Source organism: Manis pentadactyla, chromosome 7, assembly GCF_030020395.1.
Source record: "Manis pentadactyla isolate mManPen7 chromosome 7, mManPen7.hap1, whole genome shotgun sequence".
In the NCBI taxonomy this organism is placed as follows: Eukaryota; Metazoa; Chordata; class Mammalia; order Pholidota; family Manidae; genus Manis; species Manis pentadactyla.
The window spans coordinates 55882422-55895454 of record NC_080025.1 but is presented as its reverse complement, the minus strand read 5'-3'; the positions used below and the strand labels follow the sequence as shown (position 1 = coordinate 55895454).

At 39.5% G+C, this 13033-nt stretch overlaps 1 protein-coding gene across 1 annotated transcript in view; it reads right to left on the bottom strand.

Moving 5' to 3' along the window:
* Positions 1-13022, bottom strand: part of COG5 (component of oligomeric golgi complex 5) — a 397019-nt gene extending 383997 nt beyond the window's left edge. The window contains exons 1-2 of the mRNA XM_036918977.2: positions 12874-13022; positions 1273-1412 (exon numbers count right to left, since the gene is read on the bottom strand). Coding sequence (XP_036774872.2) covers positions 1273-1412; positions 12874-12967 — 234 coding nt within the window. The 5' untranslated portion in view covers positions 12968-13022. The remainder of the gene's footprint in view (positions 1-1272; positions 1413-12873) is intronic.
* Between the last annotated feature and the right edge of the window lie 11 nt (positions 13023-13033).

Sequence of the window (13033 nt, the reverse complement as noted above, 5' to 3'; positions counted from 1 at the left end):
CACAAATGCCTAGGGTACCTAGCTGGTTTTCTTGGTTTCACTGGATATGGCTGGTAATTGTAGGTCTGCTTTTGTTATGTAGCTGTATTCCTTTATGTTAATGTGTGTGCGCAATTTAATTAGTAGTTTAAAACCTATACATGCTTATGTTACTCTACAAGAAGATATGTCAAAGAAATAATCAATCTTCCCATGTTTTCTTCTGTCTGCTACTTCTATAGCTTTTCTTCTTCCTTCCTAATTACAACCCTTAAATAGAATTTGTGCCTCATATCAAATTTACCGAGTATCATAATTCTTCCAAGTGGTAAAGATACCTCAAGACAAATACTGGGCATAGAAGCCACAGGGCATAAATCTGCAAAGAAGTAAAAAGCTAACCTTTTCAAACAATATTGCTTCTCTCTCACTTACCAACTTTACATTTCCCTGTATGGCCCCGGAAGATGACTGGTTAGCCAGAGACGGGTAAGATTCCTCAAGGGAGGAACAACCTAAGACAGGCACAGTCGCAGGGTGGCCATCAGGAGAGAAATTGGGGATCAACAGAGGGGAGGCTTAGAACCTCACTCCCCGTTTTGAGAGAAATCTTCTGCATCTGTGGATGTTTTGTTGCCCTTGTCTAGCTTGGATTAATACTTAGTCTATAGGCACACACCTGATCATCTACATTTGCCCTCTTACAGCACTAAATTATGTTTTCTACCTTTATCTTGCATCTACCTACCACTTCAGCATTTTATTAAAAATAATAATAATAATAACAATAATAATAATAATAAGGGAGAAATGTGGGATTCACATATAAATCAAGTATAAAAATCAAATGAATAATCATATCTGACTTGATTGTTTATAGTTCATGATGCATGATCAAAACCGAAAGTTTCTGTGATATGACTGCCCTTGCACTATTCACCATGTAAGAACTTATTCACTATGTAAGAACTTGTTCACCATGTAAGAACTTGTTCATTATGCTTCAGAAGATTGGAGACTGTTGAGAATTAGGCTTGGGGTTGATTAATGACTGTGCATTGAGTCCCCTATACAGAATTTTTTTGTTGTCAACAACCATTTGATCAATAAATATGAGAGATGCCCTCTCAAAAAAAAAAAAAATACACTTTGAAAAATTAGCCACACTAGTATGTTAGTTGTACATTTGCTCATGTAAATATGCATTTGGATTAAATAATAAAAAGATTATAAAAATGATAAATTATCATTTTAGGTGAAATAGCCTGCAAAAATTCAGAAGATTAGAATCACCTGTAGGTGTAGTTCTTTATCCAACTGACTAATTCCTTGGGCAAGTTTTGCTAGTTGTTCAGCAATTACAGCTTGATGAATAGATTGGGAAGTGTAACTCTTCACATCAAAGTCTTCATTTAAAAAATCACTATAACAGTCTGGGGAAAAAAGGAAAAATCGCCAGTTACTAATTACACTGCACTAAAGAAACAGATATTAAACAATCATAACATATTTTGAGGTCTTTCTACGAAGCAGGAACTGTTGTAAATGAGAAGAGGGGGAAGTAACATCATAACAAAGTAATACTGTCCATCACTTGAGCACTTACTTTGTACCAGACACTGATCTAAGCACTTTACTCATATTGATTCATTCAGTCCCCACATAACCCTGTTCAACCTGTCATTTTCCCCACTCAACAGATGAAGAGATAGGCACTGACAGGGCATGCAACCTGTCTAACCTCACTGTCTGAGATCTGAATTCAGGCAGTCTACCTGCAGAACCCATACTCTGAAACACTATACTATACTGTGAAAAGCTAAATTTTATCAGTGAATCAGAAGGAAAATATTGAGTGAAAGATTAAGAATTAACTACTAATCATAGCCTTTAATGCAAGAAAACAAGATCACTGACAATGATAACAGGAAAGTTGACTATATTTGGTATTTATGGTCTCTGATATTTCTAGATCAATGCACAAAATGTTATAATAAAGTAAATGGAATTTTAATAGAAATAGGCCAAAAAATTTATAGGTATTACTGACGTTTAGGATCTGTGGGTATGATAAGTAAATGGAAACAGAAACTGTTCAAAACACACCCTTTATAGGCAGGAAAAAGAAGTGATACTAGATATTAAGAAGATATCTTTTTGTACAGAAATCCACCAATCTGCAGGTCAAAGAAATATGGACAGAATTATGAGTTAAAAATAGATATGTAGAAGTAAGCTCAGTGCAGCTATTAATCATTATCTGCTACCCATCTGGTAGACATACCTTTGCCTTGATAGAGATTATGAAACTAACAAGCAAAACAGAGTACAGAGTACTTATAAGAAAGCTTTAATTGTTCATATGCACCATAATGGCTCCAGGAAGGCATGGTCTTTGTTTACTACCACCTCCCTAGGCCTTAACAATGTCTGACACATGGCAGGTGCTCAATATTGGTTGAATGAATTAATCTATGTATCAGCTGGAAGTATTCCGCTAAAAGCAAGATTCATTCTAGACTACTAGCAAAGTGGAGGGGAATGAAAAATGGAAACTGCTACATGGACCTTAAGTATGAGAACCACATTTCCTTCCAGTTTGCCAAGTAGTTCTCAGGATTAAGGATCCTACCAGGTAGATAAGTGGAGAATGCCATTCCAAGAAGCGGGAAGGCTTAGGGCAGCAAATATCATGGCATATTTTGAGAAATAAGGGGAATACTGACTTCAGGGTGTCTAATCACAGAGTACATATGTGGGGCAGAAAGAGTAAAGACTGACAGGTTGTCAGGGGGGCAGTTTTGAAAAGAGCTTGGAAGACACCCACAATGTTCAGAGTACTATATCCCATTATTTTAAGGCCAAAAAGAGCACTGTCAGCTTTGTGTTTTAGACAGTTTCTGGCAACAGTATAGAAGATGATTGAAAAGGGATTACTCATACTGTGGTGTGCCAGAACTGGCTTGTATTCGCACCTGAGAGCCAGTTGTTAGATTTTTCAGGAATTGTGTGAACCAGTTGACATCACAGGTAAGTATCTTAATATTGACAATTGTGAGAATATTTACATTATGGAAATTGGCATATACTACAAAATCAGGGATTTTCCTATTTCCCCGGAAGGCTGGTTTTTTGGCCCACCCAAGGAAGAGCACTGCAGAGACCAGAAAGGTGCTGTGTTAACAGCCCAAGTGACAAGATGAAAGCCTACGGCAGTGGAACTAAGAATGTTAAGGAAGAGACTAATCTGATCTATAATCTATAGGATATAGAGACAAGCTGAAAATGAGTGATCGGGCAGAGCAAAAAGGATGATTCTTGATAAACAAACATGGGGAATTCAGCTTCACATTAGGCTAGACTACCAGGCTTCATATAATGATGAATATGAAATTACCCCTGCCTCCAAGAAACTCATAATCCATACAATTAATGGTAACAGACTACAGAAGAAAAGGTTAGGGGAGAGAGGTCAAAAAAAGAAAGAGAGGGTGAGAGATTCTCAAGATGGTGGCATGAGTAGGGTGGCGGAAATCTCCTCCCAAAACCATATATATTTTGAAAATACAGCAAATACAACTATTCCTAAGAGTGACCAGAAGTTACAGTACAACAGCCAGGCTACATCTACATCTGTGAGAACTCAACATGTCACGGAAAAGGGTAAGATACAAAGCCGTAACCCGGAGGGACCTGAGCACTCCCCCGACCCCAGCTCACCAGTGGGAGGAAAACAATCAGAGTGGGGAAGTAGTGGAAGCATAGAACTGCTAAATAACCAGCCCTAGTATTCTGCACCGGGAGCACAGACACACATTGCACAGTGTACTGGATATTAGAGGAACGGAAAAGCAAAATCCGAGACTAAGACTGAGAACAGTCTCCCACAGCCAGCTGCCCTGGGACAAAAGAAAAGCAGGTGCATTAAAAGTCTTAAAGGGACAAGGGTTTAACAGGTAGACAAAATCGTCCTGGCACACTCAGCCCAGCACACTGGGAACTTTAAGGAACTTCAGGCGCCATAACCCCCTGGGTGGCAAATGCAGATCCGAAGCCCCTTATGGCAACAAATAGGCTGCAGTTCATTTCCCCCCACCAGCACTGGAAGCAAACCGGCTGACTCACCATTGCTGTGGAACAGCTGGGGAGCAGCCACGCCTACAGCAACCACACAGAGGCTTCTCCCAGCACGCAGCTAACCGGGCAAGACCCAGAGGCTGACCCTGCCCACAGCTGACCAGCACAGACAGTGGAGACCAGCGCAGAGTCCAGAAGGGATAAAGGGGCTTTGTTCTCATGGCGAACACATGCTGCTAGAATGCAACCACCACCAGTGCCCTAGGCAATCCCAAGGACCGCACAGCCCACAGCAACTCAGGGGATTAACCTAGGGGCTGTCGCATGCACCCAGTTGACCAGCATAGACAGAGGAAACCAGCGCAGAGTCAGGGAAGCACATAGGGGCCCTGCTCTCGTGGCAAACTGCTCACCTGCAACCATTGCCAGTGCCCAAGGCCAACCCGAGGGCCACCCTACCCACGGCAGCTCAGGGGATTAACCCAGAGGCTGATCCCTGTGTGCAGTTGCCCAGTACAGGCAGCAGACACCAGCACAGAGTTCAAGAAGCATGAAGGGGTACTGTTCTCACAGCAGAACACACGTCACTTGCCTGCAACCCCACCACTGCCCTGGCCATCCCGAAGTCTGCCCTGCCTATGGAAGCTCAGGGTATCAACCCAGAGGCTGCTCCTGGTGTGTGGTTGACCAGCACAGGCAGCAGAGACGGGCAAGGTGACAAGCAAGCAGGAAGGGTCTTTGTTCTCCCAGCTGAAACACACGCCCTTCCATCACCATGAAAAGGCAGAAGAACCTTCTTCAGTCCAAAAAACCTGAAGCACCAGAGAGAGGGCCTGGTGAGACCGAAATTATCAATCTTCCTGAAAAAGAATTCAAAATAAAAGTCATAAGCATGCTGAAGGAGCTACAGAGAAATATGCAAGAGTCAAGGGATGAATTCTGGAGGAAGATAACAAATGAAACAAACAAGAGAAGGATTAAGGAGCAGACTGGATGATGCATAAGACACTGTTAATGGAATAGAATTCAGAGAACAGGAATACAGAGAAGCTGAGGCAGAGAGAGATAAAAGGACCTCTAGGAATGAACGACTATTAAGAAAACTGTGTGACCAATCCAACTGAACAATATTCGCTTTATGGGGGTACCACAAGAAGAAGAGAGAGAAAAAGGGATAGAAACTGTCTTTGAACTTCCCCAATCTGGGAGAACACAACACAAGGGACCCAAGGAGGACAACACCAAGACATATAACAATTAAAATGGCAAAGATCAAAGATAAGGACAGGGTATTAAAAGCAGCCAGAGAGACAAAAAAAATCATCTACAAAGGAAAACCCATCAGGCTATCAGTAGACTTTTCAGCGGAAACCTTACAGGCCAGAAGAGAATGATATGATATATTCAAAGCAATGAAACAGAAGGGCTTCGAACCAACAACACTGTATCCAGCAAGATTATCATTTAAATTTGCAGGAGGAATTAAACAATTCCCATATAAGCAAAAGTTGAGGGAATTTTCCCCCCACAAACCATCTCTACAATGTATTTTAAAGGGACTGCTCTAGACAGAAGTGCTCCTAAGGCTAAACAGATGTCACCAGAGAAAATAAAAACACAGAAAAAAAGTAGACCAACCAAATACTAACTAGATGCAAAATAAAATCAGCTATTCACAAATTCACTCAAGGGAAACACAAAAGAGTACAGCATAAAACACCTAACACAGAAAGAGTGGAGGAGGAAGAAAAAGAAGAGAGAGAGAGAATCATCAGACTGTGTTTATAATAGCATAATAAGTGAGTTAAGTTAGACAGTTATAGAGTAAAGAAGGTACCCTTGAACCCTTGGTAAACATGAATCCAAAGCCTGCAATGGCAATAAGTACATATCTATCGATAATCACCCTAAATGTAAATGGACTGAATGCACCAATCAAAAGGCATGGAGTAATAGAATGGATAAAAAAGCAACACCCATCTATGCAGTGCCTACAAGAGACTCACCTCAAATACAAAGATATACACATAAAAAAAGTGAAGGTATGGAAAAAGATTTCATGCAAACAACAGGGAGAAAAAAGCAGGTGTTGCAGTACTTGTATCAGAAAAAATAGACTTCAAAACAAAGAAAGTAACAAGAGACAAAGAAGGACATTACACAATGATAAAGGGGTCAGTCCAACAAGAGGATATAACCATTATAAATATCTATGGCACTGAACACAGGAGCACTGACATATGCGAAACAAATACTAACAGAATTAAAGGAGGAAATAGAATGCAATGCATTCATTCTAGGAGACTTCAGCACATCACTCACTCCAAAGGACAGATCCACCAGACAGAAAATAAGTAAGGACACAGAGGCACTGAATTACACACTAGAACAGATGGACCTAACAGACATCTACAGAACTCTACACCCAAAAGCAGCAGGATACACATTCTTCTCAAGTGCACATGGACCATTTTCCAGAATAGACCACATACTAGGTCACAAAAAGAGCCTCAGTAAATTCAAAACAACTGAAATTCTAGCAAAAAACTTCTCAGACCACAAAGGTAAAAAACTAGAAATAAATTGTACAAAGAAAGCAAAAAGGCTCACAAACACATGGAGGCTTAACAACATGCTCCTCAATAACTGATGGATTAATGGTCAGATTAAAACAGAGATCAAACAATATATGGAGACAAATGAAAACAACAGCACAATGCCCCAACTTCCGTGGGACGCAGCGAAGGCACTTCTAAGAGGAAAGTACATAGCGATCCAGGCCTAATTAAAGAAGGAGGAACAATCCCAAATTAATAGCCTAAATTCACAATTACTGAAACTGAAAAAAGAACAAATGAGGCCCAAAGTCAGCAAAAGGAGGGACATAATAAAGATCAGAGAAGAAATAAATAAAATTGAGAAGAATAAAACAAAGAAAAAAATCAATGAAACCAAAACCTATTCTTTGAGAAAATTAACAAAATAGATGAACCCCTAGCTAGACTTACTAAGAGAAAAAAAGAATCTACACACATCAAAAGAATGAGAAATGAGAAAGGAAAAATCACTACAGACAACACAGAAATACAAAGACTTATTAGAGAATACTATGAAAATCTATATGCTAACAAACTGGACAATCTAGAAGAAACGGACAACTTTCTAGAAAAATACAACCTTCCAAAACTGACCACAGAAGAAACAGAAAATCTACACAGACCAATTACCAGCAAAGAAATTGAACTGGTAATCAAAAAACTACCTAAGAACAAAACTCCCAGAACACATGGATTCACTGCTGAATTTTATCAGACATTTAGAGAAGACATAATACTCATTTTCCTCTAAGTTTTCCAAAAAATAGAAGAGATGGGAACACTCCCAAACTCATTCTATGAAGCCAGCATCACTCTAGTACCAAAACAAGGCAAAGACACCACAAAAAAAGAAAACTACAAATATCCCTGATGAACATAGATGCAAAAATACTCAACAAAATATTACCAAACTGAATTCAAAAATACATCAAGAGGATCATCCATCATGATCAAGTGGGATTTATTACAGGGATGCAAGGATGGTACAACATTCAAAAATCCATCAACATCATCCATATCAATAAAAAGAAGGACAAAAACCACATGATCATCTCCATAGATGCTGAAAAAACATTTGACAAAATTCAACATCCATTCATGATAAAAACTCTCAACAAAATGGGTAGAGAGAGCAAGTACCTCAACATAATAAAGGCCATATCTGACAAACCCACAGCCAACATCATACTTAGCAGTGAGAAGCTGAAAGCTTTTCCCCTAAGACTGGGAACAAAACAAGGATGCCCACTCTCCCAACTTTTCTTCAACATAGTACTGGAGGTCCTAGCCACGGCAATCAGGCAACACAAAGAAACAAAAGGCATCCAGATTGGCAAAGAAGAAGTTAAACTGTCACTGTGTGCAGATGACATAATGTTATACATTAAAAAACCCTAAAGAATCCACTCCAAAACTACTAGAACTAATATCTGAACTCAGCAAAGTTGCAGGATACAAAATTAATAGGCAGAAATCTGTCGCATGCCTATACACTAACAATGAACTAGCAGAAAGAGAAATCAGGAAAACAATTCCATTCACAATTGCATCAAAAAGAATAAAATACCTAGGAATAAACCTAACCAAGGAAGTGAAAGACCTATACCCTGAAAACTACAAGACACTCTTAAGAGAAATTAAAGAGGACACTAATAAATGGAAATTCATCCCATGCTCTTGAAGAGGCAGAATTAATTTTGTCAAAATGGCCATCCTGCCTAAAGCAATCTACAGATTCAATGCAATCCCTATCAAAATATCAACAGCATTCTTCAATGAAACTGGAACAAATAGTTTTAAAATTCATATGGAACCAAAGAAGACCCCGAATACCAAAGCAATCCTGAGAAGGAAGAATAAGGCAGGGGGGATCTCACTTCCCAACTTCAAGCTCTAGTACAAAGTCACAGTAATCAAGACAATTTGGTACTGGCACAAGAATAGACCCATAGACCAGTGGAACAGAATAGAGTCTGGATATTAACCCAAGCATATATGGTCAATTAATACATAATAAAGAAGCTATGGATATATAATGGAGAAATGACAGCCTCTTTAACAGCTGGTGTTGGCAAAACAGGACAGCTACATGTAAGAGAATGAAACTGATTACTGACTAACTCCATACACAAAGGTAAACTCGAAATGGATCAAAGACCTGAATGTAAGTTATGAAACGATAAACTAACAGAAGAAAACATAGGCAAAACTCTCTTGGACATAAACATGAGCAACTTCTTCATGAACATATCTCCCTGGGCAAGGGAAACAAAAGCAAAACTGAACAAGTGGGACTATATCAAACTAAAAAGGTTCTGTACAGCAAAGGACACTATCAGTAGAACAAAAAGTCATCCTACAGTATGGGAGAATATATTCATAAATGACATATCCAATAAGGGGTTGACATTCAAAATACATAAAGAGCTCATACACCTCAACAAACAAAAAGCAAATAATCCAATTAAAAAATGGGCAGAGGATCTGAACAGACACTTCTCCAAAGAAAATTCAGATAGCCAACAGGCACATGAAAAGATCGCTAATCATCAGAGAAATGCAAATTAAAACCACAATGAGATACCACCTCACACCAGTTAGGATGGCCAACATCCAAAAGACAAACAACAAATGTTGGCTAGGATGTGGAGAAAGGGGAACCCTCCTACACTGTTGGTGGGAATGTAAATTAGTTTAACCATTGTGGAAAGCAGTATGGAGGTTCCTCAAAAAACTAAAAATAGAAATATCATTTGACCCGGGAATTCTACTGCTAGGAATTTGCCCTAAGAATGCAGGAGCCCAGTTTAAAGTAGACATATGCACCCCTATGTTTATCACAGCACTATTTACAATAGCAAAGAAATGGAAGCAACCTAAGTGCCTATCAGTAGATGAATGGATAAAGATGTGATACATATACACAATAGGATATTATTCAGCCATAAGAAGAAAACAAATCCTACCATTTGCAACAACATGGATGGAGCTAGAGGGTATTATGCTCAGTGAAAAAAGCCAGGTGGAGAAAGACAAATATCAAATGATTTCACTCATCTGTGGAGTATAAGAACAAAGAAAAAAACTAAAGGAACAAAATAGCAGCAGACTCGCAGAACCCAAGAATGGACTAACAGTTACTAAAGGGAAAGGGACTGGGAATGATGGGTGGGAGGGGAGGGATAAGGGGAAAAGGGGGCATTACTATTAGCACACATAATGTAGCAGGGTGTGGGCATGAGGAAGGCAGTGTAACACAGAGAAGACAAGTAGTGATTCTACAGCATCTTACTATGCAGATGGATGGTGACTGTAACAGGGTATGTCGTGGAGACTTGATAACGGGGGGAGTCTAATAACCATAATGTTGTTCAGGTAATTAATTGTATATTAATGATACTAAAAGAAAAGAATAGTATTGTGTTCGGATGGGGGACATTGTAGGAAGCATAATAAATTTATTTATTATGTATATAATAATAAGTGTATATCCACTGTATCACAATAACATATTCACCTCAAAAAAAAAACAAAGAAAGGAATTTATTTCACTTTTTCATAGGTAGAACCTGGACTTTTTGTTCCTATGTAGAACTTGTAGTGCTTGTTCACTATCAAGATAGAAATGTCCAGTAGACAGTTCTATAGCTCACAAGAAAGGTAACGGCCATGTATATCTGTGTTTGTGTGCATAGATATTAATTTTGTAACCATGAAAAAGAGAACAGATGATTTAGGAAGAAATTTTAAAATGCACTAAATGTTGGAAATGGGTAAGACAGAGTTCAAAAGCCAGGAAAAAAACAAAAATTGGGGGTTAGACAAGAGAAATGAAAGCAATCAGACTAAGAAGAGTTCAGAGAGAAAAAGAAATAGGAGAGAATGGTAAAAATCAAAAGATGAGACAGTTTAAAGCAAATACATGGTCAGTGGTGCCAAAGATCTTAACAAAAATCAAACACAATGAAGGCTGAGTACCAGTCACTGCATTTGGCACTTGAGGACTGACTGTCTCCTTAAAGAGAAAAGTCCTATAATGCTTCTCTTTAATAATCTTCTCATTTCTATAGGAGGCAACTCAGAAACCCCTAAAAAATTTTCAAATTAAAAAAAAAAAATTTTCCAAATTAACCATCTGCTCACCCATCCTATCCTCTATCACTAGCAGATCCCGGACATAGTTAATTACTGTTCCTGATGGAAATGTTCACCTCCTCAGGAATATTTCAGGGTATGGGTGCAGTGAACCACTGAATCAGGGGCAAACTGAAGACAAACATCCAAAAGAAACTAGAAAAAAGCACTTAGAGAATTAGGAATTAAAAAGAAAAAGGATGGAACTCACAAGCCACGTGAGGAAAGTATTTCAAGAAAGGAATCAAACCCTTTTAGGGTTCCCCTTCATTAGTACAGTGGTGAGTATCCCTGCCTGTCAAACACAGTTATCAATTCAAGTAAAATAAGGACCAAAAAAGTATCCATTTGATTTACCCCACATGGAAGTCATTGAAGACCTTGGTAAAGCAATTTCAATGGCATAATGAGGTAACTAGGTCCTTGAGAAAACAGGAAGAAAGTACAGGGCACCAGAGGAGGGACTGTTCTTATGAAAGAGCAGAGACTACACTTCTGGTGAAATTGAAAATATAAGGGAGAAAAAGAAGAAAGGAGAGTTGCACACTCAGGTTTAGTTTATAGGTTTGATGCAAGAAATGGAGGAAGTTTACATACAATTCTTACCTGAAGACTATGTACACTCCAAAAACCGATTACAATTCCTGGAATGCATCCTACTAAAACATACACCATGTCCGCCATGTGTTATTTCTTCTACTTCTTCACCTGGGGATGTTCTATTTACACTTCAAAACCAATTCCATCTAGACAGCCCTTCCTGACACTCCCCTAACTACTCCAGTTATCCACCTCTGTATTGTTTTACTTTGTACACAATTCTACTACTACCTTTACAACACTACATGACACTGCATACCATTATAGCTTTTTAAGACTATTTCTTCTGCTAAAAATGGTAAGCTACTTGAGGGTGGGAACTGCCCACATATCAGGAACTCAAAATTCGCATAAACTGAATTTAAATCAGAATGCGAAGATGCATCAGAGATCCTAACCTAGGAACCTAATACAGTCTAGTTCAGAAAACAACATTAGTAAGTTTCGATAAAAAGTATATAAATTATCAGAAGGCAAGAAATTTGGGCAATAATAAAATGTACAACAGTCAGAGAAAAATTTGAACTGCATTTCAATAGTTTATAACCTACCTTGGTCTACAAATGTGTGCGTATGCTTCTTACTGTGATGCTCAATTTAAAAAAAGCTTATTTTTGCGGCCACTGTATGCGAGGTTCTATTAACACTATCTAAAATAAGAAGTGGTTTTACAACGCAGTAAGAAAAGATTAAGTAAACAAATTGTTTTAATACAAAGTAGAACATGATGGCGATTAGGAAAGAAAATTAAAAACATGATTAACGTCTTAAAAATACGAACTTTTTCTTAAGGTTAAGAGATTTGGGTGTTAACTGGGGTAATACAATTTAATGTGCTTCTCAAATTGCTATGTTTAACTTATCTTTTCATTTTCAGCAATTACTGTTCAAAACTACCAATAAACCCGACCGCTATATTCAACACATAAAATTAATCCTAGCCTGAACAAATGCTCTGAATCCTCCCCATAGATGGTTGTGAATAAACGCCTTGTTTAAAAAAAAAAAAAAGGTGGAAGCGGGGCCACCTGTGTAGTACAAGAATTTAACAGAGAGTATGTTTCCAATTATTCTTAAAAATGAGCACCTCTTTCATTAAGAGTCTGTCATCTGTTCTGGGTCTTGGTACTTTCCACGGGATTGAACTCCTTCGTTAAGAGTGCGGCAGCAGCGAGCGGCTGCCAACGTGGGTCACAGGGTGCGGGATCCCAGGGCTCTGGGAAGCCCCAGAAGTGTGAACTGTGGAGTTGAAATGAAGCGACCAGAAATCAGGTGTCCCCAGGACACCCGGAAGGGAAGGGGACAGCAAGTTCTTGGGCAAACAGGCGGACCAGCACCCAAACGCCAGGGGGCCGGGCGGAGGGGAGTGGTCACGTCGAGACCGAAAAACTTTCTGCAGAGCGTCGGGGCTGAGTCCATCACTCGGGCCCAGGTGCGGAGCAGGGCAACCCCAGCCCCACCAGCCTGCCAGACCCCGACTCCTTACCGTCCTGCAGAAGCTCCCGGACTGTCGCTGCAGCCGCCCCAGAGACCACAGCTCCAGGGCCAGCAACAGCGACGCCGCTGTCTCCACCTTCCATGTTGGCAGGGGCCGGATGATGACGTCAGCGTCGGCCCCGCTCCGCCCAGGTGGTGACGCAGAATGC